Source organism: Rhinopithecus roxellana, chromosome 4, assembly GCF_007565055.1.
Source record: "Rhinopithecus roxellana isolate Shanxi Qingling chromosome 4, ASM756505v1, whole genome shotgun sequence".
Classification (NCBI taxonomy): Eukaryota; Metazoa; Chordata; class Mammalia; order Primates; family Cercopithecidae; genus Rhinopithecus; species Rhinopithecus roxellana.
Genome location: NC_044552.1, coordinates 35620973 through 35648480, shown reverse-complemented (window position 1 = coordinate 35648480; position 27508 = coordinate 35620973). Strand labels below are relative to the sequence as shown.

Sequence of the window (27508 nt, the reverse complement as noted above, 5' to 3'; positions counted from 1 at the left end):
TAGCACATAGTGCTTATTCAGTCAGTGTTTGAGGATATTGTAGTATTATCAAAAATATTGGTTATTGATAATATTACTATTGTTGTGGTAATGCTACTTCTGCACACCCGTTTCCTTCTTGGTTATGCAGAAAGAGTAGAACCTGTGTAACCTCAAGATGCTGTATGAATCTCACTAGCTGCAGCTTATAAAGCTGAGAACATTTACTGAGCACTTACTATGTTCTTACTACTTCCCCTGCCATGGGAAGTGTGGGGATGCAAGGGCCCCTCCAAAGGAGCTTTAGGTCCTCATCCTCCAGAGTGGAGTCTTCCAGCTACTGCACTGAGTGATAGGCTGCAGATGTGTTTTCAGCTGTTCACTGTTCTTGAACTGCACAGCCCTTGGGGCAGCCAGAGCCTGTGAATAAATACTTTTTTGTTCCTTCTAAATTTTCCTTTATCACTCCCCTCTATTTCCATTTCTCGTCTCCTCCTCCCCTTCCTCCTCATCTTCCTCCTCATCTCCCCATTGCTTAGCCTGCAGTATTGCAGCTATCTTTCTAGAAGGCTCTAGTGGACAATGAAAAAGCCTGAAGAAAACAAAGATAAAAATTGCAGTCAGTCGGCCAGGCGTGGTGACTCACACCTGTACTCCCAGCACTTTGGGAGGCCAAGGTGGGCGGATCATGAGGTCAGGAGATCGAGACCATCTTGACTAACATGGTGAAACCCCGTCTCTACTAAAAACACAAAAAATTAGCCAGGTGTGGTGGCGGGCGCCTGTAGTCCCAGCTACTCAGGAGGCTGAGGCAGGAGAATGGCATGAACCCGGGAGGTGGAGCTTGCAGTGAGCCAAGATCCCGCCACTGCGCTCCAGCCTGGGCGACAGAGCAAGACTCCGTCTCAAAAAAAAAAAAAAAAAAAAATTGCAGTCAGTCGATAAGCAGTACTGTGGGGTTTGGTGGGGTTAAAGGCAGTGGATACACCAAAGTCTGTCGGTTTCATTTACCTGTCCCTTCCCCCACCAATAATCGAGGGTTGGCTCTATTCAGAACTTCTCTGTCCCTTTCTTCATCTCCTGATTTTGCCTGCTAACTAGAAATATGAATTGGGTAGTCATTTTCTCTCTTTTTTTTCTCCTTTGGTTTCCTAGGTTTTTGGGTCCACTGCAATGACTCAAAGCTGAATGTATGCAGTGTCGAGGAAGTGTGCAAAACCCAGGCCTACATCCTTTTTTACACTCAAAGAACAGTGCAGGGCAATGCAAGAATCTCAGAAACCCATCTCCAAGCTCAGGTGCAGTCCAGCAACAATGATGAAGGCAGACCACAGACATTTTCCTGAATGGGAGGCATGTATCAAAGACTGGCTTTTGTGTATTGGTGTCCATACATCTTTCCTCTTATAGGAAATAAGGCTACTGCAGGAACAGATTACTAGGTTTGCCTCACTGGGTCTAGAGTAGAAGGTGCCAGGTGATTCGTGTCCTGTCATAAATTTTGTAGTCTCTTTCTTTTGAATGAGTTTGGGAGTTCCCTCCTTTCCTAAAAACAAAAGAAGTAACTTCTATGAAGATCCTTTCATCAGTTGCTTCTGAATATGGAGGGATCTAGGTGGAAGAAAGGGGGAGTAAATTAATCATATCCACACAGGAGAGCAGCCATGTTTTCTCTCCATTACGTGATTCCCCTGCTAAGCAGGACCTCCTTGCAGCACCAAAAGAACCCTCCAGATGTGAGCAGCCCTGGACAGAGCATGTGAGGAGGGGGCCCTGGGCTAGCAGTTTGCTGGATGGGATTGGCTTCAAGATGGGAGATGAAGTCTAAAGGGTTTATTCCCACAAAGGAAGTAACCTTCAAGGGTTCAAAACAAACTTCCTTTTTTGGGGATAGCTGCTGAAGAGTGGAGTGAGATGCATGGAACAAATTTCCCCATGCGAAATGGGATGGTTTTCATATGTCATACCCTCCCTACCTGCTGCTGTCATTTAATCATTCCATACTTCTGAGACTGGCATGAATACCCCTTCATTCTAAAGAAGAGGCAGGTCATATAAAGAAGCAATAGACCAGCACATGTTGCATGCTGAGCCAAAGGACACTCCTGGCTATCCCAGTTCTGTAGCAGATCCCTGGTTCAGGTCTAGGGCAAGCACATGGTTTGGTTTAAATTGATTCTTAGGTTTTCTTAGAACTCAATTGAGGGTGGGCAGAGATAGCTGGTGCTCCAGGGCTTATTGAATGCCTATCACCCGTTCTCACTTCAGTGCAGCATGCAGCTTCTTAGCCTGCAGCTTCTTTCTTGCTCCTGGAGAAGTAGAATATTCATGGTCACAGGGTTTGGGAGCTTTTGGTTTTCTGGGGTATGTTAATTGCTTAGGAATCCACCTCGTACATATCTGGAGAGTTGATTACCGATGGCCTTGACCTGTTTCCTCCCAAATCTGATAATCCCTACTGTTGCTTTACCCCCCATACTCAGTCCATCAGAGAAAAAAACAAGAGTGCCCGTCCTTTCCCCCAGTGCTAGTAAAATACATCGTCCTTTTTAAATTGGGTCAGTTTCTAAACAGAATGAAATTGCCCAGATAAAAACCCTTGTCCCCATCAGGTGCCACTTCATTCTTAGTTCTTCACTTAGATTTGCTGGTGAAAGTGAATGCAAATCCTAACTTTTGTTGCTGTGGTTGCTGCAGTGAGCCTCACTCAACCTGTCACTATGAATGCTCATCTTTTGACTGAGTATATCGTATTAATGTTTGAATTCAGGTAGAAGTACAGTTGTCACTTGAAGGGAGTAGATGTGGAAGGGAGTTCGGGGAGGGGGGGGAAGTGGGGAAAGCGAGGCTAAAGAATGAGGATTATAGCTTTAGCATTGTTGATGAGCCACATTTCCCGCACAGATCTGTAGCATTTGCTGTTGACTTGTTGAAATGAACTCTCCCATAGGCCCTGCCAGGCAGCACTGAGACATGGAGGAAATTCAGACAAAAAATGGCTCACCCTGATAGGGAAGGAATGACTATATTTTAAATTAAACTTGCTTTTTCCAACACTGTGAGATTTCTGTAATATTTAGCTTTTATTTGGAAGCGACAGCGTATGGCATTTTTTATGCTGTTTGGTTTATATTGTCTACTGCAGGCTTCTTTGTATAAGCTTTGCCTGGGCTCACCCTCTCTTGGACACTGTTTTAAAGTGTCACCGCTGTCCATGCTGCCAGAGGCTCTGATGTGAAGCTATACTCTCAAGATTCAAGTTTTTAAGTCGGCATGATTAGTAATGACTTTTTGTGGCAACAGAAAAGCCCATTAACTTAAAAAAACCAAGGAGAGTAAAAAGGAAAGGAAACTATGAATCGTGCCTCATCTTTCATTGAATCCTATGTTTATTATTCTAGAAAAAGAGAACTTACAAGATAGAGAAGAACTAATAGAGCATCTACTTTACCCCTCAGGCTGTCCAGTGGGGATAATTACTAATAAACATTTAATGGAAAATTCAAAGATCTTCCAATTTAATTTTTAAAAATAGTTTTATACCAAATATTATAAGGATTTATTAAGCAGATTAAGGACTTCATGAAATAAGTGCTTAGCTGAGCACGCATATATCAAAGTAAGTAAAAGAAACTAACATCAGAGTCTCTACTGAGCTACACATTTGTGAAAGGTGCCCACTGCAGTTACAGACACCTCAGGTACCCAGAGGCAGCAGCACTAGACACTTAAGTTGGTATTTAAGGAGATTTTTTATTAAAGAGTTCCCTGCTGCATAAGCCAATGGCTATTGTGAGGGAATTGTCCCTTTGCCTTTAATTTATTTACATATTGGGTATAGATAAATGTCTCAGTTGCATCTTAAATTGAATCATTCTAAAGAGAAGAAAATAAGAACCAGGTAAAAGCTGACTAGATGCTGCCAAATCAAACCCAAGGTCTCCTAACTGAACCTTAATGGGCCTGCTTCTCTCCCAGGGCAAGTAGTTAAGAGTCTGAGACGTTCCAGGAACCCTTTGTAGTTAGTTGGCTGGTATGTTTACTTGCTGCTGTACCCAGCCAAGATGAGTGCACCTAGGCCCTCAAAAAGGATTTTTTTTTTTACCTCAATCTAGCCTGACCCTCATATCTGTGGTTGCCTCTGAGGTGAACATCCATGCTAGTATAAAAATAGTTAGGAATGCCCTTGGCAGCCAGGAACTGAAGCTGTTATTAAATGGTAGTCAGAGCTCTTGCCAGCTTTGATCCAGCCCCTCAGTCTTGGAGTTATGGGGCAGGGTTGGAGGGCAGTGCTACACTGTAAAGAATTTCCAGGCTGGGCGCGGTGGCTCACGCCTGTAATCCCAGCACTTTGGGAGGCCGAGGCGGGCGGATCACAAGGTCAGGAGATTGAGATTGAGATCATCCTGGCCAACATGGTGAAACTCCCATCTCTACTAAAAATACAAAAATTAGCTGGGCGTGGCGGCTTGTGCCTGTAGTCCCAGCTACTCGGGAGGCTGAGGCAGGAGAATCGCTTGAACCCAGAAGGCAGAGGTTGCAGTGAGCCGAGATCGCGCCACTGCACTCCAGCCTGGTGACAGAGCGAGACTCCGTCTCAAAAAAAAAATAAAAAAAATTTCAGACGTCTCTTAAAGTGTCATGAATAAAATTGGAAACTGTAGAAATGTTAATGTGTCCTATGGACTCAATAGCAGAGTTTATTTTTGTCTTAAATGGCAAGGCTTCTAGAGTCAATGATTGTATGAGTTTGCTACTCTGGCTGTGCTTACAGCTCCATCCAAGTACAAGGGAAGAACCAATGAGGTGGATTGGCTGGCAGTGGGGCATGCCCCAGCATAAGCCCTAGAGAGGTTGACAGTAGTGCAGAATGAAAACTTGGTTGGGGATGGCGGGTGGTGGGAGGAGGGTGGGCAGGCCGGGAGGGAGAAATGGAGTTTGTTTTACTTACTGACAAAGCTTTGTGAACTAATTTTATACAATTCATAAAATTTGGTGCCTTGTACTCAATTATGGTTTGCATGGAATTGAAAAGATTAAGGGAAAGGATTTCTTGTCATTTCGAGTGGCAAATGGGTCTGTGTAGTGTTTAAAGGACATTTGGTATCACAAGACTTTTAAAAAGCATTTCATGTCTCTTGTGTGTGAATGCAAATTCTTACCAGCAAGTTCTAAAATTATGTTACAATGTCCAAATTCTTTGTATTTGTGACTATTCATCAAATGGCTGTTTTTCAAGCAGACTATGTACTCCATTTGTTTTTCACTTCCCTTGTCACGTTCCATACATTAACTTGGGCCTTTTAAAATCAGGCTGGGGGGCTACCCCTTTTTAAATGTATACTATATCCCTATCTGAGGTTACATCTTGTGAGTGGAAGGGATGCTTTCCCAGGTAGTTGAGAGAGCACAGATGTTCAGAAAAGGCCTTTTAGTCTTCATCAAAACAATGACTAATGCTGGGCAACATACAGCAGAAGTCAAACAAAAATGATTCCTCCTGAAGTGGTACCTTCATTGGTTCTGATGTTCTTTTGCAAAAAATGTCCGGAAGCAGTATAGAAAACCTCTGTATGTGAACCACAGATTGTAAGGCAAGCCAGTGCACTGTGTAATATGCAAAGGGAGTGGTGCAAAAGAGAAGGCACCCGTCCTAGCTCTCCATGCCCTTCCCCCCTCTGGCAAGCACTGACTGAGATGTTGCTGAGTGGCTGTGGAAGGCGCTAAGACCCAGTCTCTTCACTGCAGGGCTGTTTACAGCCAGTTTCTTTTACTCCGACCTTAAGGTTTCCACTGAGCTCCTGAAACTTCACCAAATGGTGTTTAAAAGTTTACCACTCAAATGCACACTTGAAAATTGGGTCCCTCAGCCTCATTACTGAACTAAATAAGTGAAGAGGTTGTATCTTTGGGGTAAAACTTTCCATGGCCATTTAATTTTTTAACTAGTTAAGTACACATCTTCCTGGTGGTTCAGACTTTTTAAGTCAGCACTAAAGTTGAAAAGCGCCTTCTAAATATGACTGTGACTTTAGTTTGTATCTTACGTTTAATAACTGTTCTGTTGGGCCAAGACTATGACTTTAATTACTGTGTACTTATTCAACCCACACTCTGGACTAAATACACCATAGCTACTATAGCATTGTGACACTCATTTTTGTGGACTCATTCCATACTTCTGCTGGCATATTTCGTTTAAAATCTAGGTAGAGATTTTCATAGTACTGTGTTAACTAGCCAGGGCTGAAAAGTGTGACAGGATATAAAATTGACTTTCCTTGGGGAAAATGTTGTTTTGGCAGTAATGAAGCCCAATTCCTTCATTTACAGAATTAATGATTACTTATCAATTTTTGAAAGTTGTAGATTAAGTAGTTTTATTTACTAAATTCTTAACCACTTTGAAGAATTAAGCCAGTTTAAGTGAAACATTGGCTGGACACGGTGGCTAGCACCTGTAATCCCAACACTTTGGGAGGCCAAGGTGGGAGGATTGCTTGAGGCCAGGAGCTCAAGACCAGCCTGGGAAACACAGACTTGAAATCTTTTCAAAAATGTATAAAAATTTAAAAATAAATAAATAAATGAATCCTTACTCAACCATCATTATGGCTTTAAAACCCAACCAACAGTAAACACTTGAAGCCAAAACAGTAAATTTTGAATAAAATTTGAATTATGCTTTTGGAAGCTGCCATGTCTTAATTCTTGCTGGATTTTGATTTTCAATTTTGGAAGTTTTTATCAAATAAAACTGTTCAGTCATGAGTACGTCAGGTAGCAGACTTTAAGGATCTAAGTTTCATTCCTATGAAGAACAGGAGGTGCTGGTATTTCTTGTCTTAGCAAGTGGTCTGATGCGGGTCTTAAATGGGGGTTAGCATCTATACTATGGCTTAAAAGTTTCCTCCTTGGTCACCATTTGGGAGGTGATGGCTTCGAAGCTAAGCTTTGCTCTCATGTGATCCTTCTTCATCTTAATACCCAGAAAGATATAAACCTCTCAGTCTACCCACTGTAGACTCAAGGGTCTTGGCTTCATCTATCAGATAAGATCTATATGATTTATACAAAGAATGGTGCTGTTTTTATATACATACTAAAAAAATCTAATTCTCAAGCAATTTTCTTAATATTTACGCCAGCAAGGTCAGGAAAGACTATTTTGTCCTGTTTAGTAGTGAACAAACTGCTAGAGACATCTATCATTCTTAGCAGGCCACTGTGGTCCATATATACTGACCCTCCTTTCCAATTAATGTCCTTTAATCCCACACTAGTTTCATAGGAGACTTGGCACATAAAAGCAGTATTTTTTTTAATGTCTAGTAAACTGACCATAAAAAAATAATTGCCATGGTGGACCCGTTTCTATCCACCCCTTTCTATGGCTATACAAGTTTATACATGCCAGTTCCATACGTACTCCATTTCCAAAGAGCCCCCAAACCCTGGACAGTAGCACTACCATCAATTTTAGGGTCATAAGACATCTCCTTCTGAAGGAAGCAGCTTCCTCAGCAGTGTCACTTTAGTGCCCACTGCCCAGGCTTACTTCACTTTGCCTCCCCCTACACATCACTGCCCTCTTTGTGCCACCAAACCTCACTATTCCAGCAACAATGCCTCCCTGGTGCCTGGAAAACCCATCTGGTGCACTAAAATGCTATGCAACACCAAATGGCTTCTTCCCCTTATATTGCTCAACAATGTAAATTCTTCAAGAATAAACTTCATGCTATGTTGACATCAATGTATGGTTACAGCTGCTTTTTTTTTTTTTCCTTCCTTTTAAAATGAAGCAAACCACCTCCATTAAAATCCATGTTTGGGGCTTGTTTTTGTCTCTCAAGTGTGAAATATAAATCATGTTTTTATGATTTTTGTAAATTTTTTTACACCTTGTTTTTGTAAGCAAAAGTTTCTTATTAAAAGAATAAAATGACTGCTTTTGTGTGCGGTATTTATTTCAAATGTTTGTTAAAACAGCACTGTTATTTCTCAGGACAAGAGCAAAGATCACCCCCTGCAGAAGCTTGGGAACTATGTACAGAACTTTATAGAACAGAGGCCATACTTTAGTTTAAGCCTGTCGGCTGACCAGAGAATGGAATTCTGCGTGGATTCAAGGAACAAAAGGAAACTAGGCAGGGAGAGGGAAGAAAAGTGCCCATCTGAATCAAACTTCAGCTGCCATCAGGGCACATCTTGTGGTGGTCACAGATTGTAGGCTGTTTTTTGGAAGATTCGGGTTCAGCACAGGATTCCATTTGTCTGCAATCGGATAAGACAACAGATGGCATTAGAACTGGAAAAGTATGGGAGGGAAACTGGTAAGAGATACTGAAATCCCTTACAACATCTGAAAACACATTTAACTAGGAATAGTTAAGGGTTTTACATCACATTCTTTTGTACATGACGTGAATAGCTGACAGAAAACATTGCTTCTCCCAGTCTCTAGGTCTCCTAAGACACGTAGGGGGGTGGTTCAGTGCTTACCTACTTGGCTACACCCCTGGCTGAGGTGCCATGAGGTCAATGTCACTCAAGTTCCTGGCCAGCCAAACTCCCGCAGCAAAGAGTCCCAAATTTAGTATCAAGTTCCTGGAAAAAAATGTGTTTTACTAACCCTGTGGTCACTGAATCTGTTGTACAGTTAACGAAATGTACTGGGGGAAAAGCTTCCATCACCACCACCTTCCCGGAGGCATTAATACATGGTTGTGACATGGCAGGTTGCTCAAAACCCACGTGGGAATTTGGAGTTCATTTTTGTGCCTAATAAATGTAAGATAAAGCTGGGTAAGGTGGCTCACGCTTGTAATCCCAGCACTTTGGGAGGCCGAGGCAGGCTAATCGCGAGGTCAGGAGTTCAAGACCAGCCTGGCCAACATGATGAAACCCCATCTCTACTAAAAATACAAAAATTAGCTGGGTGTGGTGGCGCGCGCCTGTAATCCCAGCTACTGGGGAGGCTGAGGCAGGAGAATCGCTGGAATCCGGGAGGCGGAGATTGCAGTGAGCTGAGGTCGTGCCACTACACTCCAGCCTGGGCGACAGAGCGAGACTGTCTCAAAAAGAAATAAATGTGGCCAGACGGGGTGGCTCACGCCTGTAATCCTAGCACTTCGGGAGGCCGAGGCGGGTGGATCAAGAAGTCAGGAGTTTGAGACCAGCCTGCCCAAGATGGTGAAACCCCGTCTCTACTAAAAACACAAAAATTAGCTGGGCGTGGTGGCGCGCGCCTGTAATTCCAGCTACTGGGGAGGCTGAGGCAGGAGAATCACTTGAACCCGGGAGGCGGAAGGGACAGTGAGCCGAGATTGCGCCTCTGCACTCCAGCCTGGGTGCCAGAGCGAGACTCCGTCTCAAAAAAAAAAAAAAAAAAAAAAAAAAATGTAAGATCCGCAAAGCCCAGCGACAGCACTAGTCCAGGGCCAAAAAAGCCTGTTTACGTGCTGGCACCTCTTCCGTTGATCAGGGTGACATACAGATACAGCCACATGAACGAAAGATCGCTTTTGCCACACGGGAACTCTCCCTCCTGGCCAAGGACCTCAGTAACGCACAGCCAGAGTTACGAAGACGCCACAATGCTGGCAATGTTAAAAAACAAAAACAAGGCCGGGCGCGGTGACTCACGCCTGTAATCCCAGCACTTTGGGAGGCCGAGGCGGGCGGATCACGAGGTCAGGAGATCGAGACCATCCTGGCGAAAACGGTGAAACCCCGTCTCTACTAAAAATACAAAAAAATTAGCCGGGCGTGGCAGCGGGCGCCTGTAGTCCCAGCTTCTAGGAAGGCTGAGGCAGGAGAATGGCGTTAACCTAGGAGGCGGCGGAACTTGCAGTGAGCGGAGATCGCGCCACTGCACTCCAGCCTGGGCGACAGAGCGAGACTCCGTCTCAAAAAAAACAAAAAACAAAAACAAAAAACCCTGAGGCGCCAGCCTCGCGAGAAAGGGGAAATACCGACGCAAGGGCCAGAGAAGGACCAAGTTCCCGGGCTCGGTTACCTCCGGAAGTCATTCCTATCTGTGGCAAAGCGGTAGACGCCCCGAAGCCAATCTCCCACGTTGTCTGGTATTTCGGGAGTTTCATTAGCCGAGCCAGCAGCGCTCACCGGGACCCCGCTGGAAGCCATAGTAGGCACCTTCGCATGCGCCTCGGTGGAGGAACCGTATCGGCGTCGCGGGTGAATGACGCACCTCCGGTTTGGCACTTCCGGCTACTAGCAGCCGGCAGTGGAGCTCTGTTCGCTTGGTCAGACATCCGGAAGCGGGAAGGCCCCCTGCTGCGCGTCCACGAACTCTAGGAGGGGAGGAGCGCGGCCCAGCTCTACGGTCCCCTGCTCCCGGTCCCACCTCCGGCTGTCCAGCCGGTAACCGTCACGCGTGCTGTGACCTAATTGGCTCGGGAGGAGGATGGTGGGGACGGGGCTCTCCCAGCCTGTGGAGGTGGGGGTAGGGGCTATCTCAACAGGGGAAGCATAGCTTTGGGGAGTGGGTTTTGCCAAGAAAGTCTCCACTAAAAGTCCTAACGCGATGTGCTGAAGGGGGTGCACTCCAAACTTGTCACCTCGCCGCCTCTCGCGGGCGTGCGCCTGACTGCGTCTCAGTCTAGGATTGCTAGGGGAGGCTAGCTTTGTTCTCCCGCTTTACAGACCCCTTTCCTCCCACTCACACCCCCTCTCTGAGCTGCGCCACTAGCACATGGTGCAGTGCTTCTTAGAGGCGTTGCTGTCCTCTGCTTGGAGGCTTCCGGGGATTTTCCAGGACAGGGGAAGGCGCTCGCCTAAGAAAAAGCCTTCAGGTTCCGAGTCAGAGGAGGAGGAGCAGGTGGAGAAAGGGGTGTCCTTGGGATCACTAAGAGTCTCCAAGCGGCACTGCTCCTGCCCTTTGGGTGCCTCCGCTTTGTTCCCAGGTCGGTTCTCCTGCTGGGGACTGGATCCAGGCAGCCACGTCTGAGTTTGCAGGCTGGAACCGCCGGCAGCAGCGAGAAGGAGTGTTCGGGAGAGGGTCGCAGAGTTCACCGAGGTTTGGTCCCTTCCTCTAGTTCGGTCGGGTCCGGTCTCCCCTGTTCGGGCCGGGTCGGAAACGCTGGTCTCAGAGATGCGGAGCTGGACCTCCACCGCAGCTAGCGGGGTTGAGGCCCAGCCTCTCGCCCCGCCCAGCCCCTGGGCCGTGCGCGCCGCCGCCCCCGCCGCCGCCGAGAGTCCTCGCCAGGGTCCCCCGCCTCCACCAGAGGGCGGCCGCGTCCCGCGCCTGGGAGGGAGTCCGGCGCCGCAACCCCGACCGCGGCGCGGGGTGGGTTCGGGAGGCCCTTGGAACGCTCCGGCCAGGGACGCGCGGTGAGAGCTGCGGGCCCCGAGGCTCGGATCTGGGGTTGCGGTGGGGGTGCTCCTGGAGGGACGGGACGGCGTGGGACCGGGGCGAGGGTCCCAGCCCGGGAGAACCCCCACAGCCCAGCCCAAGCCCTCTCCCTCTTTGCTCTGCATCCTCTCCCTTACCAAGGAATGCATGCCCTTCCAGTGCCCCGGCCCAGCTCGAGCCTGCATCCGAGTAGCGGTTCTCGAAGCAGCTGGGGCAGCAGGGGCTTCCCCCAGGCAGGGCATAACGTCCCCCGCCCAGAGGCCCGGCGCAGTCCTGGCAACAGAAGTGGTTCTCATGCCAGCGCTGTCCCTCCGCCTCGGTGCAGCGCTGGGAGAAGATCAGCTGGGAGAGGGAGAGGGGAACGTTTCATTCATTCATTCACTCATTCATTCATCCAGTAACCACGCCTTTTACCCAGTTAACGCTAAAGCACGTCTGCATACATTCCCATTTGATTCACTCAGTCACTCTTGGACGCAGGGAGGACTGATTGGCTTAGCCAGGATCTCAGCTAGCAAGTGGCACAATCCGAAGTGCGACCTGGGGGTCTGGACTCCCAAACCAGGGCTCCAGGCTTCCTTTTATGCTGACATCAAGGGAATTTCTAGCATGATGAGGCACAGTACTGGGCACTTGGCATCTACTGAGATGAGCATGTGTCCAAGAGTCCCTGCTCTAGAGAAATTCTGTCAGTCCAAGAACATTTGAGGGCCTCTGCAGTGGGGGAGGCCAGAGGTAGAAGGGCACCGGGTCCCACATGCCCAGAGCTCAAGTCAGAACACAGTGAACTTGCCCAGGCTGGTTCCTACTTCTCCCCACTCCCTGATACTGTGAGAAACTGTGGCCCAGGAGAGTGTTCCTTTGTATCCTGCCACTCTGGACCCTGGGTAGACCCCCAGTTCCTCCCCTCCAGGCTGTACCTGGTCACAAGCCGGGCAGCGCGGGCGCAGCAACTCTGCATGATGGCGGCCGCAGTAAAGTTGTCCATCATGGTAGAAGTAGATGAGGTTTATCAGGGCCTGGCCACAGGCCTGGCAGGCAAAGCAAGACTGGTGCCAGCAACGCTGTTCCCCTGCCCGGGCTGCAAACACTCCGTACTCTCCTGGCTTCAGCAGCTCCCTACACTGTCAGAGGGGAGGTGCTGAGGTGGTCCGAGTAGGCACTACCGTCCTAACTTCCCTCCTTGCTCTTGCAATCTGATCCCAACCTGTTCTCACCATACCCTAGCAAGCCCACATCCACTGCAACCTATACCAAGAGCTCCCAAACTTGGTTTCTGTTTTTCCTGTTTCCCAACCAGAGTTCCAGAAGCTAGCCCCTTTGCAGAAATGAGAGGGCAAAGAATAGAGGAAGGGGAACTTGAGGGGAGGGGTGCTACAGACCTTCTCACAGGTGTGTCCTTCAAGCTTGGGAAGTACCAGGCGGGCTACCCCCTGTCCCAGGGCCTCCTGCTTCCGCCTGGCACAGAAGAGCCGCAGCTCGGCCCGCTCCTCCTCCCCAAGGGCCAGGCAGTAGTGCTCCTGCAGAAACAGTCCTCTACAGTTACTGGGAGAGCTCCAGCAGGAAAGACTGAGCATTGCTTGGAGGAAGGCTTGGCTGCTGGGTCAGAGAAAGGTTGTAGAACCTCAGGGAGATGCCAGAGATAATGGCATAGAAGGGGAAATCGAAGAAGGAAAGGAGCTCAGGAAAGGCCACCTGAGTCTCCCCCTGCCCCCCAGGCCACCTGAGTCTCCCCTTGCCCCCCAAGTCTCCCCTTGCTCCCCTAGGAATGGTCATCAATCAGGTCTGACAGGCCCACAGCACTTAGCCCTGTCACCATTAGGTCCTTGCTCCCAATGAGCTAAGAGCTCAGTATCACTTCCCATTCTTGCATTTCCTCAAATTATTTCATACACTCCTGTCTTGCCTCCCCAATTGAATTGTAAGCCTTTAGGCTGGGCACATGTAGACCCTCAATAAATATGTAACAACCATACTCTCTACATTTGTACATTCCATTATCCGTTTCAAAAGTCGTTCATGTCCATTTTCTCATTTGCTCTTGAACTAAGCGTTGTGGTGGGCAGAGCAGATGTTATTGCACCTGCTATTGTTACTGCCAACGTGAAAACTCAGGCAGGGGGAGAATGACATCCCAACCAGTGGCATAGCTGGGCCTTAAATCCACATCTCCCAACTTCTGGACTGAGGTTCTTCCCACAGTAAGAAAAGAGAGGGGCAGGGAGAGGCAAGAGAGGGAAGATAGGGAGAGGAGACCCACATCAGTGTCCTGCGGAGGGAGTTGCTGCAGGAGGGTCCGAAGCCCAGTCCAGTCGGGGGCTTGGTTGGTGTCCAGGCAAAGGGAACCCAAGCTCAGAACTGAAGGACCCTGGGGACACATGGAAGAAGGGGAGAGGTGAAACTAGGTTTTTCTTTCTCCTTTCCCCCTAGTCATTGCCACCTCTTCTCCCATCTAGAGCAGCTTCTAAGCATGCCCTCCATTTGGGAGGGTCCTCTTTCCAGATCTTCAGCTGAGTGCAAGGATAGCTGACTGATGCCTGTATCTGTGGTCTTCCTTGAGGGAGGCTGGGGAGGCCCCACACCCCAAAACAGCTTCCCTTCTTATGCTTTCCCTTCTTAACCCCCTTCACGCCTTGGGGCCAAAGCCCCTAGAGTCTGCTTTGACAACACAGATTCCCTAGGAGAGGTAATGGATATTCATGTGAATGAGTTTAAAGTCAAAACCCCACGTTCTAAGCAGCTGCAGAGACAGGAATTCCTGAAAAGAGAGAAAGGCAATAAGAGATTAGGCACGAAAGTCAAACTACCTCCGGGTTACTGGAAAAAGGTGGCCACCCCACAGGATAGAGGATATGTTGGTCTCAGAGGAAGGGCACAACTCTACTACCTGAGCAGAGGTGTCCTCAGGGTCCTTCCCTGGCAGGTGGCCTGAGTCACTGTCTGAGTTGGCTGGCAGACCTGGATCCTGGGGCTTGGGGCTGTCCTCTTGGTGGGGCCAGCCAGAGTTTTGCACTGACATTAGTGGCAAAGGCTACCCCAAAACAATAAGAACACCTCCATGTATTAGGCCGTTACAATGTGCTAGGAAGTGTTAAGTGCTTTATAGGTATTATTTCCCTCAGTCCTCCCAACACCCAAATGACTTAGGTAGTATTATCCCCATCTTACAGATGGCCCAACTGAGGATCAGACCATGAGTAACATGCCTAAAGTCAAACAGCCAGTAAGTGGCAGAACCAGGTCTTGAGGTCATGTCTTTTGGTCCAGAATTTCTGAAGTTCAAAATTCTGGGGTCTCCCAAGATTGGGATGGAGGTAAGCGGAGGCCCATGGTAGAAGGAGAGGGCACTTTGCCTTTCTGGTGGGCCTTTGGGCAGGCTGGCCCCTCTCTCCTTACCTCATCAGCCTTAACTTCCACCATTTCTCACCATGCACCCACAGCCCCAGTGAGCATGCTTCTTTACAACTTCCTACATGGGTCCAGTTTTTCCAGCTACATAGGCTTGGGCCTCTGGTTAAAGGATCTCCTTACCAGGAAACCCTTCTCAGCCTCTGTGACCATACCAGCTCTCCCTTCCCTGAGCAACTGAAGCAAGCAGTGCCCAAGATTCAGTGCCCCAAGATTTAGCACCTAATGTTTTTCTCTTTGCTCCCTGCATCTCTCTCGGCTCCTCATCTATAACTTCCTCGAGGACAGGAACACCTTGCACTTTTATATATAGCAGCAATTGCATTGGATAATCTAAGTTCATCTCTTCAGTTTTCCTCTCGGCAACTCCTGATATCGCCACAATATCTTGGGGGTAAGAAGTGACTATTGGCTGGGCACAGTGGTTCAGGCCAGTAATCCCAGCACTTTGGGAGGCTGAGGTGGGCGGATCACCTGAAATCAGGAGATCGAGACCATCCTGGCCAACATGGGGAAACCCCGTCTCTACTAAAAATACAAAAATAAGTGAGGCATGGTGATGTGTGCCGGTAATCCCAGTTACTAGAGAGGCTGAGGCAGGGGAATCGCTCCAACCTACCTGGGAGGCAGAGGTTGCAGTGCAGTGCACTCCAGCCTGGGTGGCAGAGTGAGACTCCATCTCAAAAAAAAAAAAAAAAAAAAAAAAGTGACTATTAATGTAGAGAAGAGATGAGCCCTGCCCTCAAGGAGCTCATAGTGGATAAGACAAAGATGAAACCAGGTAGAATGGGATCAGAGCTCTGGGCAGATACAAACCCTGGAGAAAAAAATAACCAGAGCAAACTTTTTAATAATATTTACTCTGTGCCAGGACTCTTCTAGAATATTATATAATATAGTCTATCCTCACAATAATCTTATGAGGTAATTTCTTTTATTCCACTTGACAGTTGAAACAAGTTAATTAACTTGCCCAAGATCATACCAGAGGCTAAGGGAAGCCTTAGGGGGACCTGGCTTCTGAGAGCTGGGATAGATTCTCAAAGTAGCTGGGCACAGGAGGGTCATCATCAAATCTCTGGCCTCTGTAAGGCTGGGCCAGGGATTTGTATTGGGGTTGAGGTGAGGGTTTGGACCGTAACAGTTAATATTGCTTTCCAGCACTGAACCCTCCTCAGCACTGCCCCTCCACTCCCACTTCAAATGTCCTGTGCCACCCTTCCCTCCTTCCTGGCTTCACACCCACCTGCTTCCTTCCTCTTCTGTCCCTCAGGTCAGGTTTCCTGTGGAAGGTGGCCAGGATGGGCTGTTCACACCAGGAGTAGCCACTAACAGCATTGCCCCTGCTCCAGGCAGCAAGAAAGGAGGAAGCATCTGGGGCCCCAGGAGGGGACTTGCACCCTCTTCCATTTTAGCTCTAGTTTGCAGTTTGCGTGGAATTGTCCAACACAGAAACAACGCTCAGAAATCAGGCCTCTACTACTCACCCTTCCATCTCCCCAAAGGCAGCCAAACTCCACCTCCACCTAGCACTGGGACACCCTTACTAACAGGCCAGCTGGATTCCCTCCATAATTCCCTTCCCCCTCCTACCTCAGATAAGGGACAGAGCTGAATCCCTTGTCTTGCCTCCGTCAAGGTGCAAGAGGGCTCAGGAGCTGGACATCCCCAACCCCCGCTGCCCTGAAGGGCAGAGCCTGAGAAGACGTAGGGCTTGGGGAGGTGGAGGGATGGGAAGATTTCTGGGGACAGTGGGAGGGAGAAGGAAGAGGAGTGCCCGGTCCCGCCGAGTGCCCTCTCGGTAGATCCCCAAAGGTTTTCTAGAACTTGGCGGGCCCGCCTCCGGGGCTGGGACGCGGTGTTTCCCGAGTCCGCTGGGCTTCCGAGTCTGGCTGCTGGGATTTTAGGGGAGTGGACCAGGACTTGGCTGGGGTCTTACCATCGCTGTGCGTCGCTGTCCGGGCAGTTCTGGACCGACTCTGCCGTCAGGCCCCTCACCCAGACCCCACCCCAAGGCGTCAGCGCCCGCCCCCGTCCGCCCCCGCCCTCACTAATAGCGTGGCCCTTCCTCTCCCACGCCCCAGGGGTCCCCGTCCGCCCCTCCCCTGCTGGTGGAGAGGGGCGGCTCAGGGAGGGGCCTAGAGCTGCAGATTGGGGGCGGGGGGGGGAAGCAAAACAAAACCACATTTGTGGGATCTCAGGGTGGAAATGTGCGGGCTCCACGGCCTCTGCCATGCAGGTGCAGGGGCTCAGACTGGGACTGCGCCCGGCAGGCATCCAGTAGACGCCGGGAGCCGCGTTTACGCTGGGTTCTCAACCACTCGCTGAATGGAAACGCCTCGCCGGGCCCGCAGCCCTGTCCCTCCGCAGTTCCCAGGTCTCGCCAAACTCTCCCTCTGGTCTCCCAGCCCCGCCCCTCCGCGTGTTTCCCTTCAGTTCTCTCCCCCTTGTCTCCAGTGGTTCCCCCTGGCCCCTTCCCCTCCCCTCAGCCCTCTTCCAGGTTACATCGTCTTGCCCGTCTCCCTTCAGGTCCCTTCAGACCCTCTCCCCTTCCCTTCGTTTCTCGCCCAACCCTCCGTCCCCTTTTCGCTCGCTGCAGCACCCCCAACTTTGGTGTCCTCAGCCCCGCCTCTGCGCCCCGCCTCCGCCGCAGGCTCCGCCCTTCCCCCCCTCCGGGCTTTCTCAGCCCCTGGCCAGGAGCGCCCTCTGGCGTCTGCGCATGCTCACTGCTCCCGACTGCAAAGTCCTCCAAAGGGACCTTCTAGGCTGCGTGCCGGTCGCCCCCGCTCGGGTCCGCCCGCCCGCAGCGTCTCGTTGGTGCTGCCGGTGACCTCCGACCCCGCGGCCGCGGGGCGGGGCGGGGAGGCCTTAGCTCTGGGCGGGCGGCGGCTGCTGCAGCGGGACCCGGGAGCGGGGCCCGGCGCCGCCCGGGCCGCGGGGCGATGTGAGTCGGGGCGCGGCGGGGCGGGGACGAGGCGGCTTCACCGAGGCCGCGTCGCGCCGCGCCGCAGTCTCCACTCCCTCCCTAGGAAGCCCCGGGCGGGCGGGCGGGCGGCGGAGCACCGGGGCTGGGGGCGGGGATCCGGGCAGAGCGCGCACCCAGACCTCCTCATTCCTTATGAGCGTCTAGAAATTCCCCTTGACAGTCCTGCAGACTCTGGCTCCCCTAACCCACCTCTACCCTCGCCGCCCTGGACACAACATCGCATCTCCTGGAGCCCTCAGAACCCCCTCACTCGCTCAGCAAATCTGCTATGCGCACGGACCCAACATTTCTCTTGGATGCTCCCAAATGCTTCCGCTGCCCGGAAATTCCTAGGATCCCTCATATCCCTATTCTCCTTGCACTATCCAAAATGCCCACATCCAAAATTCTTGCTCATGTTTCCCCAAACGTCCTCATACGTTTTCAGCCCCCCACACCCCCTCTAACTCCTGCCCCTGATCCATAACTATCCGAGACCAGAGGCCTCTCCCCATCATTTCCACTCAATGCAGTCCTTCCTCAGTGAGCTATATGATACATCCTGATATCTTAAGGAGAAGAGATGGTGATAGGGAAGTGCAACCCCTCCCCCATCTTGCACCCTAGAGTTCTTGGTGCCCCCGCCCTCCCCCCACCCCGTCGGTGGCTCAAGCCCCAGTATTTTCCCAGCAACTTGTCTTTAGTCCTTGCACACCTCCCTGAGCCTGCTTCTTCCTTCCAGAAAATAAGCCAGACCAAGGGGATGGGGTCCTTTTACCTGGAAGTTGTCCAAGGTTGCAGGGTGCAAGGGGCCCTGGGAAGTATTGTTTCTCCAGAGCAGGAATGTGGAATGTCCAGGGGTCTGCAGGGTCCTGGCTTGTTGACTTGTTTACCTTGGGCTCAGATGCCCTGAAATTTTGGCTTACTGTTAACATTTATGTTGAAATTAGGCCTTTCAGAGCTTGGGGTGCAGAAAATCTATCAAGCTTCCAAATGCGAAATTGAAGCAGCCTGTCTTGGAAGAGGAACATGTCAATTTTAGTGATGTTTGTCTTACATTTTAACCTCTACAAGTTATTTAAGCTAGAAGCTCCCCAGTTTATAGATGGTTTCCCCAAAAACTAAGACCTTAGGTGGGAGTTGGGGGGTTGACTTAGGTCTCCCAGATACTTAGTAGCAACAAAACTGACTGGAATATTGGTTTCCTGAATCTTAAACCAGTGCTCTCTCTACTGTATCACTGTCCTTTTGAGAAAGCTCTTTGTAGAGTTAAAGTTCTCTGCAAAGGTAAGGTGATGGTTTTGGTGTTTGTTGTAACAGGACTCAGAGGGAGACCTAAAGTGACTTAAAAGGCCTTGGCCAGGCGTGGTGGCTCACACCTGTAATCCCAGCACTTTGGGAGGCCGAGACGGGCAGATCACAAGGTCAGGAGATCAAGACCATCCTGGCTAACATGAGGAAACCCTGTCTCTACTAAAAAAAAAAAAAAAAAAAAAAAATTAGCCGGGCGTAGTGGCGGACGCCTGTAGTCCCAGCTACTCAGGAGGCTGAGGCAGGAGAATGGCGTGAACCCAGGAGGCAGAGCTTGCAGTGAGCTGAGATCGCGTCACTGCACTCCAGCCTGGGCGACAGAGCGAGACTCCGTCTCAAAAAAAAAAAGGCCTTGGGTTGTCTTAGACTTCAAACTCATTGATGCTCCGGGAGTCTGTCCCTCTCAGGACCCATGGGGCTTGGAATTTGTGCTCCCTTTGCCCTTGATTTTTCTTTCTTCATTGGTGTTTTTGTCCCATTAGGGCTGAAACAGATATCCAGGTGGGATGGACTGCCAGGTCAGTTTCATTAACAGTTGGGGGTGAAGATAGAAGGTTTTATTAATCAGTGTCTCTGTTTCCTATGCTAGGTGAGCCCCAGGTGTATCCCAGAGGGATCCGGGTGACTTCTCTGCAGACCTGTTTGCCATGACAGCCCAGCAAGGACGGGGGGAATAAAGTGGGAACCCTTCCCCATGCCCTTCCCAATGGCCTGGGTGAGGTAAGAGCTGTGTATAGGAGTCAGTTTTATGGCGTTTCCCAAGTTGGGAGGAACAGAGGATACAGGTCACCTGGTTATTCAAAGCTTTACCATTCAGCAGGAGTTCTAGAAGAATAGCTAATCCTGCAGATTGGATTGTAGGTTGTGACAAGTTGCAACCCCTTAAAACTGCTGCTTGGTATTGGTCCATGCGTTTCTTGTTCCCTTAGGTCATTCAAGCCTGGGTGGTATCCTCTTCATTCTAGGTACAGCCCTGACTGTTGACATATAATCCAAGTACCAGAATCCTGGAGGGAAGAGCCAAATAGTAAGGCCTCTGGTCTCCCCTTCAGACAAAGGGAAGCAAACCTAGCATTTTTTTTTTTTTTTTTTGTGAAGAAATATCCAATTGAGGTTATTAAAATTGTGCACTGTTTTAAATGTTCAGTCTTCCGAATGTATCTTTTTGATCACAATGTAACAACTCATTTGAAGAGGGTATCAAAAAGATAAATTTGCGCTGGATGTTGGGATGGTAGTAAGGGAGAAGAGAGAACTTGGATGAAGTAGAATGGATGAGATAAAAAGGGAGGAAAAAAGAGACAGGTACAGGCCAAAGTATCTGAGACCCCCCAAGTGACAATTTCTTTGCTGAATCCAAATAAGGGCCTTGGGTTGGCACCCACCTCCATCTGCTGTAGATCACTTATCCTGGGCCCCTGCTTTTCTTCCTGCCTATGTCCTTCCCTTGTCATTACATGGGTCAGAATCCTACATACTTCTCAAGGTCCAGATCGAATGTTACCTCTGAGAAGCTCTCTCCCCCATCAGCATTCATCCTTAACACATTGTAACTTGAATTAAGGTTTATCAAATGTGTGTCTGACCTGGATTGAGAATGTGAAGTCTTTGAGGGAGGGTATGTATCACACAGTCTCTTGGACAGAGTAGGTGATCACAATGAGGTGCTTCTTCCTGAGTTCCCCAGAGCAGGGTTTTTTGAAGCTGAAGTTGGTGACCTGCATATCCCATATGTTTTTCCTAGGGCAGGCTGGCTGCTCTGACACCATGGGGAGCTGCTGCAGCTGCCTGAACAGAGACAGCGTTCCGGACAACCACCCCACCAAGTTCAAGGTACCCAGAGCCCTCTCCTCTCCTGCGTTCCCAACATGGCCTCCTGGGCTCAGACACAACTTAATGGAGTTGTCTCCGCTTCTCTAACAGCAAATCAAATGCCAGGCTGAGTTGTAGGCTTATGGAGACTTCTCAAGCTTACACCCTCTCAAGTAGCCTAAGGAAAAGAGGCCCAGACCACTGCTGTTTTCATGGCTCTTGATATTACCGAGAATGAAAAAATGCCATAATGATGCTTTTGGAACTGTTGTCAGTGTGTTTTTATACCTTTATATATCCCCCACTTTTTTTTTTTAGAGAAAACAAAATTCTGTATTTGTGGGTTAATATATGTAAAGTATTTAAAATAGTGCTTAGTGGCCAGGCACAGTGGCTCACGCCTGTAATCCCAGCACATTTGGAGGCCAAGGTGGGCGGATCACCTGAGGATCAGGAGTTAGAGACCAGACTGGCCAACATGACGAAACCCCATCTCTACTAAAAATACAAAAATTAGCCAGGTATGGTGGCACACGCCTGTAATCCCAGCTACTTGGGAGGCTGAGGCAGGAGAATCACTTAAACCCAGGAGTTGGAGGTTGCAGTGGGCCGAGATCACACCAGTCAGTGCACTTCAGCCTGGGCGACAGAGTGAGATGCCATCTCAAAAAATAATAATAATAAATAAATAAAATTAAATAGTGCTTAGCACACAGTAAGCACAACATTAGTGTTTGCTGTTTGCTGTGGGAAGCTGAGGGCAGACCCAAGTCCACCTGTGCGCTCCCCTGCCCCACCTCTCTGTAGAGGGAGCCTCCTTCCTCCTCATTCTGGGGCATCTTGAAGCACATGTTTCTCCAGCCCACCAGAAGAGGGAGCCCTCAGCAAGGGCATGTAGCTGGGGACAGGGTAGAGGAGATATGTATTGGTTCTGCCTTGGGCTTGACTTTTCTAGGTCAGGGTGTCCCAGTCTCAAGATTTTGAATTTGCAATTGAACTCCTTCCCCATTAACACCTGGCCCTTGGATACTAAGCCATGGGCTGTCTGGGGTCATCTAACGTTTGTTATCTAACCGACTGACCTTGGGAGGTCAACTACCTACTTCTTCCCTCACTGTCCATATGACAAAACTCAGCCCCAGAGAAGTGGGATTTGCCCAGTGAACTGCCGTGGGTCCATGAAACTGCTTCATATAGTTATGTAGCATTCAGTAGAGTCTGTGATAGTCAGATGTGACCTTTGGTTCCCCACCTCTTGTCCTGCATCAGATTGTCTCCCAGTGGCTCAGGGAGCCATGCGAACACTTGTTGGACTCTCTCATTGACCCTTCTGTCCTCTCCCCTCCAGGTGACAAATGTGGATGACGAGGGGGTGGAACTGGGCTCTGGGGTGATGGAGCTGACGCAGAGTGAGCTGGTGCTGCACCTGCATCGGCGTGAGGCCGTCCGCTGGCCCTACCTCTGCCTGCGGCGCTATGGCTATGACTCCAACCTCTTCTCCTTTGAGAGTGGCCGCCGATGTCAGACAGGTCAGGGTGAGTACCAGGCCCTGCTCCACCGTGGGATAGGGGCTTATGCAGGACTCTAGGGTTCCTAATGTACAGATTAGCCCTCAAGAGGTTAATGTTGTCCCCATCACCTGTGGGCAGTAGAGTGTGATGTATTCTCCCTGCAGTCAGAGGTCAGGGGTGGTAGGTTATTCCATGAGGTCAAGGCTAGAGCCAGCCACGGCTCTCTGAAGGAGTGGCATAGTCTGGGTTTATCTCTTAGGATTCAGACGTAAGCTGTGCAAAAGGAATACTGCATGGGATTGTGTTCAGTGCAGTTTGGGATTATGACTATGCAGAGGTGGAATGAAGAAGCTTCTCTGATGAGGCTGCCAACAAAATAGTGAGCCTCTGAGGTCATGTTTGCTGGAGGAGACATCCCTCCATACATCTTACCCTTGGAGTTCATGAGGCAGAGGCATGGGCACTGGGTGAGCAGGCAGAGTGGGCAGAGATATTCTTGCTTCTAGTGATGTTTGATCTACACTTGGGTTCCCGGGGGGCTACCCCTGGCCCCAGCACAGGGTTCTCTGCAACTCCAGGCTTTCCCAGTCTTTTGTATTTCTCGTCGTATTTTGCCAGAGTAGTTCTTTTTTTTCACTATTTCCTCCCCATCCTATTTGTGCAAACCACAGTTATCCCATTCCACAGCCTAATTGTGTCTTACTTGTGGGTATATGCACAGGCACACCCCAAGTAGACTCCCCTAGGTCCCAGGTCCCCCTGTTACAGAGGGGAGTGTAGGAGTCCAGGCTGGCCCAAGACCCCAAGGGCATCTTTGAGTCCCCTGATTCACAGACATTCAGCCCAGTCCTGCTGTTCCTGGGACCTTGAGTTGCAGCGTTGCAGTTTGAAGGGCTGTAAGGCTGGCTGCATTGAGGAGCCATGTGATTGCCTTGCCGTATTTGCCTTTAGCTAGTCTGCCCATCATTTCTTTCTTCCCACACCAGAGTTTAATGTATGAGGTCAGGGACCTGTATACAGTAGGCATTCGCTTTCTGGCCACGCACTGGGCTAATAAGTGAATAAGCAGGGAACAGAGTAGACCCTCTTGTCATCAGCGATCTGAGGGCTGGTGCTCTGGATGGAGCTTTTTTACCTAGGAAGCAGGGGGTGTTAGGCAGAGGAAGATGGGGGCAGCATGTGAGGTAGAATGTTCACTCACCTGGCCGGGCGCAGTGGCTCATGCCTGTAATCCCGGTACTTTGGGAGGCCTAGGTGGGTGGATCATGAGGTCAGGAGATTGAGACTATCCTGGCTAACATGGTGAAATCCCGTCTCTGCTAAAAATATAAAAAATTAGCTGGCTGTGTTGGCGGCCGCCTGTAGTCCCAGCTACTCGGGAGGCTGAGGCAGGAGAATGGCGTGAACCCAGAAAGCGGAGCTTGCAGTGAGCCGAGATCACGCCACTGCACTCCAGCTTGGGCGACAGGGTACCCTGGTACCCAAGGTACCCTGCCCCACCACACCCACACCACATTGAACACTCCAGCTGTATTCCTCTGAGGTGAAATCATTTTCATAAGGATGTGTGAGTTCAGGTATCACAAGAAGAGAATCAAAATCAAGGTGGAGGCCAGGCATGATGGTTCACGCCTGTAATCCCAGCACTTTGGGAGGCCGCAGCAGGTGAATTACCTGAAGTCAGGAGTTTGAGACCAGCCTGACCAACATGGTGAAACCCCATCTCAACTAAAAACACAAAAAATTAGTTGGGCATAGTGTCGGACACCTGTAATCCCAGCTACTTGGGAGGCTGAGGCAGGAGAATCTCTTGAACCTGGGAGGTGGAGGTTGCAGTGAGCTGAGATCGTACCATTGCGCTCCAGCCTGGACAACGAGTGAAACTCCGTCTCAACAAAGAAAAGAAAAAGGATGCTCGGGATGAGAAGAGGCTTTCCTGCCCCGCAGGACTGGGACTGGAGTTCAGGGACGTTTCCTGCACATTATGCATCTGTTGAGCTCCTCTGGTCCTTCCCTATTGCCCAGGGTCATTTCTTCCTCTCCTTCTCTAGGAATATTTGCATTTAAGTGTTCCCGGGCTGAGGAAATCTTCAACCTCCTTCAGGATCTGATGCAGTGCAACAGCATCAATGTGATGGAAGAACCTGTCATCATCACCCGCAGTAGCCACCCCGCTGAGCTTGACCTCCCTCGAGCCCCCCAGCCACCCAGTGGTGAGGAGACCCCAGTGTATACACACACACAGGCCCAGGAAACACAAATCTTGGAGGGATGAGTCAAGCTGGCAGGTTAGGGGAAGGCTGGGTGAGCCAGCCTTCCAGGACAGTTGTCCATGATCAGAACCGTTCTTGAGGATCGATAAATCCTGGGCTGGGCTAGGTGACTCAGGCTGAGGCTGTTGAGTCCTGGGCCTTGTATTGACCAATGGTTGGGCAGCAGACAGGAAGACTTTGGGTTTCCATAGAAACGGCAGTCTGGAGTTTTTTTGCTTTCTTCCTGTGTCTATTGGGTCATCCCCATATACTTTCCTTGCTAGTGCAGGCATCTCTGGCCATGACCGTATTCTGGAGAGGGTCCTACAATTTCTGCTTATTCAGTCATTGAATTCAGACCAGGCACCTGCTTGGTGTTCTGCTTGGTGTTCTGCGCTCCCTGGACTGGCCCATGGCGGGCAGGAGAAATAGAAGCACAGTCCCTTTTTTTTGAGGAGCTTTCCTGGACCTTACTTGCAGACCTAGAATGAAGCAAAGGGATGGTCCAGTGACAACAAGATGTGCTTCACGCATTTTGGGTGAGGCTGTAATGGAGACAGTGGTGAGGTGCTTCAAGCTGAGCTTGAGGGAAAGGGCAGGGTTTGAAGAGCAGAGGAAAGACGAAGGATAATGGGGGCTGGTGGCTCAGTGGGGTTTAACCACTGCGAGGCCCTGAGAACATCTCTCCTCCATTGGAGGAGTCCCAGAATGCCGCACACACAGCTGCAAGTGGTTGTCAGGTGGCTTAAGTTCCCCTCCCCTGGACTTGTCTCCCCTGTGTCCAGCTCTAGGCTACACTGTCTCCAGCTTTTCCAATGGCTGCCCTGGAGAGGGCCCACGATTCTCAGCTCCCCGGCGGCTCTCAACGAGCAGCCTACGGCACCCCTCGCTTGGGGAAGAGTCCACCCATGCCCTCATTGCTCCTGATGAGCAGGTGAGCAAGCAGCCGGCCAGCCCCTACCCTGTTGGTCTGGGTGGGGATGAGGGATAGGAAATAAGGCCACCTCCTCCCAGTAAGGATCACGGGAAGGGGAAGAACATTGTTAGGGTCCCTTCCTGTCCCTAAAAGGGAGTAGCTTCCTTGGAAGAGTTGGAGGACAGGGAAGAAGAAACTGCAGCTCTTTTTCTGTGTGCTTTTCTTCTCTCATCCTGTCCTTTCTGTTCTCTTTTCTCCCTGCCCTGGGACACTCCTGCCTCACTTGGACTCTCTGTCCCCAGTCCCACACCTATGTCAACACACCGGCCAGTGAAGATGACCACAGGGGCCGCCACTGCCTGCAGCCCCTGCCTGAGGGTCAGGCACCCTTCCTCTCGCAGGCCCGGGGTCCTGACCAACGGGACCCACAGGTGTTCTTGCAGCCAGGCCAGGTGAAGTTTGTGTTGGGCCCGACCCCTGCTCGGCGGCACATGGTGAAGTGCCAGGGCCTCTGTCCCAGCCTCCATGACGCCCCACACCACAATAATAACAATGAGGCCCCTTCCGAGTGCCCAGCCCAGCCCAAGTGCACCTACGAGAACGTCAGCGGGGGGTTGCGGCGAGGGGCCGGCTGGAGACTGAGCCGAGAGGAGCCGGGCTGGAATGGCCTTGCCCACCGCCGGGCCGCCCTGCTGCACTATGAGAACCTGCCCCCGCTGCCCCCTGTGTGGGAAAGCCAAGCCCAGCAGCTGGGAGGGGAGGCTGGGGATGATGGGGACTCAAGGGATGGGCTCACCCCCTCTTCCAATGGTTTCCCTGATGGTGAGGAGGATGAGACCCCACTGCAGAAGCCCACCAGCACCCGGGCCGCTATCCGCAGCCACGGCAGCTTTCCTGTGCCACTGACCCGCCGCCGCGGCTCCCCAAGGGTCTTCAACTTTGATTTCCGCCGGCCGGGGCCCGAGCCCCCAAGGCAACTTAACTACATCCAGGTGGAGCTAAAGGGCTGGGGTGGAGACCGCCCTAAGGGGCCCCAGAACCCCTCGAGCCCCCAAGCCCCCATGCCCACAACCCACCCTGCCCGAAGCTCAGACTCCTACGCCGTGATTGACCTCAAAAAGACAGTGGCCATGTCCAACCTGCAAAGAGCTCTGCCCCGAGACGATGGCACCGCCAGGAAAACCCGGCACAACAGCACCGACCTGCCTCTGTAGGGACATCCCAGTCCTCACCACCCTCTGCCCCACCGTGATCCAGCCTCTGCCTCACACTCCTGTCCTCTGAACCCACCCTCCCCAGGGTTCAGGGTTGCTTTGCAGAAGGCATGGAGGTGGGACTAGATGCTTCCCTGTGCTGGCTGGAGTCCCCAGAGATATCAGCCGCCGAGTCTCCTGGTCTGCCTCCAGGCTGGGGAGAGAAGGGTGACCAGGCGAGGAGGGAGCCGAGACATCAACTGTGAAGGGTTCCTGTGATTGCGTTTAGTGCCCTCCCGTTCTGTCCATTTGTCTTGTCTGCTGACTGTCTGTGTGTGTTTTTTTTGGTTGGAATTTTGAAACATTTTGTACCTGTTGATTTTATTTATCAGTTTATTTTTCTATTTATTGTTGTAAATGTAATTTAACATATTTATTATTAATATAATTATTTTTAAATTCTGGCCCAGTGGATATCATCTTCTTAGGGAATCTTTTCTGGTGTGGTACTGGGTTGGACACAGGGCAGGCCTAATCGAGGTAAGGGTTTCACTCTGGGGAATTTGGGGCAGTTACGGTTTTTGTGACAAGTCCATGTTTTTTTTTTTTTTTTTTGAGACAGAGTTTCGCTCTTGTGGCCCAGGCTGGAGTGCAATGGCGTGATTTCAGTTCACTGTAACCTCCGCCTCTCGGGTTCAAGCAGTTCTCCCGCCTCAGCCTCCCAAGTAGCTGGGATTACAGGTGCCTGCCACCACACCCAGCTAATTTTTGTATTTTTAGTAGA

At 50.5% G+C, this 27508-nt stretch overlaps 4 protein-coding genes across 5 annotated transcripts in view; 2 read left to right on the top strand and 2 right to left on the bottom strand.

Annotated features, from left to right (window-relative positions):
• Nucleotides 1-7928, top strand: part of USP49 (ubiquitin specific peptidase 49) — a 111880-nt gene extending 103952 nt beyond the window's left edge. The window contains exon 9 of the mRNA XM_030928524.1: nt 1135-7928. Coding sequence (XP_030784384.1) covers nt 1135-1325 — 191 coding nt within the window. The 3' untranslated portion in view covers nt 1326-7928. The remainder of the gene's footprint in view (nt 1-1134) is intronic.
• TOMM6 (translocase of outer mitochondrial membrane 6) lies at nt 7929-10189 on the bottom strand. Its single transcript, XM_030928525.1, has 3 exons — nt 10001-10189; nt 8485-8589; nt 7929-8256 (listed from the first exon to the last, which is right to left on the bottom strand). Exons 1-2 carry the CDS (start codon nt 10126-10128, stop codon nt 8493-8495), a joined length of 225 nt encoding a protein of 74 aa, XP_030784385.1. The 5' UTR covers nt 10129-10189; the 3' UTR covers nt 7929-8256; nt 8485-8492.
• Nucleotides 7932-14387, bottom strand: PRICKLE4 (prickle planar cell polarity protein 4). The gene is made up of 8 exons (XM_010369643.2): nt 14244-14387; nt 13617-13724; nt 12739-12876; nt 12277-12480; nt 11494-11698; nt 10001-11060; nt 8485-8589; nt 7932-8256 (listed from the first exon to the last, which is right to left on the bottom strand). The coding sequence occupies exons 1-6, from the start codon at nt 14373-14375 to the stop codon at nt 10690-10692; spliced, it is 1158 nt and encodes a 385-aa protein (XP_010367945.1). The 5' UTR covers nt 14376-14387; the 3' UTR covers nt 7932-8256; nt 8485-8589; nt 10001-10689.
• A 3236-nt stretch (nt 14388-17623) lies between these two features.
• Nucleotides 17624-27188, top strand: FRS3 (fibroblast growth factor receptor substrate 3). 2 transcript variants are annotated; one of them, XM_030928522.1, is made up of 7 exons: nt 17624-17708; nt 19630-19760; nt 20785-20873; nt 22201-22387; nt 24415-24576; nt 25401-25549; nt 25834-27188. In XM_030928522.1, exons 3-7 carry the CDS (start codon nt 20808-20810, stop codon nt 26743-26745), a joined length of 1476 nt encoding a protein of 491 aa, XP_030784382.1. In that variant the 5' UTR covers nt 17624-17708; nt 19630-19760; nt 20785-20807; the 3' UTR covers nt 26746-27188. The 2 variants fall into 2 exon arrangements, with proteins under 2 accessions (XP_030784382.1, XP_030784383.1); XM_030928523.1 differs by having other exon boundaries at nt 17641-17708; nt 22201-22381.
• The last annotated feature ends 320 nt before the right edge of the window (nt 27189-27508 follow it).

Bases quoted from the DNA above. Each gene is read 5' to 3' on its own strand.
- TOMM6 (XM_030928525.1), bottom strand. From the start codon at position 10,128: ATGGCTTCCAGCGGGGTCCCGGTGAGCGCTGCTGGCTCGGCTAATGAA. The intron at 8,590-10,000 runs GTAACCGAGCCC...ATTTTTTTCCAG, and splicing joins GATAGGAATGACTTCCGGAG to GAACTTGATACTAAATTTGG.
- PRICKLE4 (XM_010369643.2), bottom strand. From the start codon at position 14,375: ATGTCAGTGCAAAACTCTGGCTGGCCCCACCAAGAGGACAGCCCCAAG. The intron at 12,877-13,616 runs GTGGGTCTCCTC...CTGTTTCTGCAG, and splicing joins TCCCTCCGCAGGACACTGAT to GAGCACTACTGCCTGGCCCT. The intron at 11,061-11,493 runs GTAAGGGAGAGG...CGGCCCGAACAG, and splicing joins GGAAGGGCATGCATTCCTTG to GGGAGACCGGACCCGACCGA.
- FRS3 (XM_030928522.1), top strand. From the start codon at position 20,808: ATGGGGAGCTGCTGCAGCTGCCTGAACAGAGACAGCGTTCCGGACAAC. The intron at 20,874-22,200 runs GTACCCAGAGCC...TCTCCCCTCCAG, and splicing joins ACCACCCCACCAAGTTCAAG to GTGACAAATGTGGATGACGA. The intron at 25,550-25,833 runs GTGAGCAAGCAG...CTCTGTCCCCAG, and splicing joins TCATTGCTCCTGATGAGCAG to TCCCACACCTATGTCAACAC.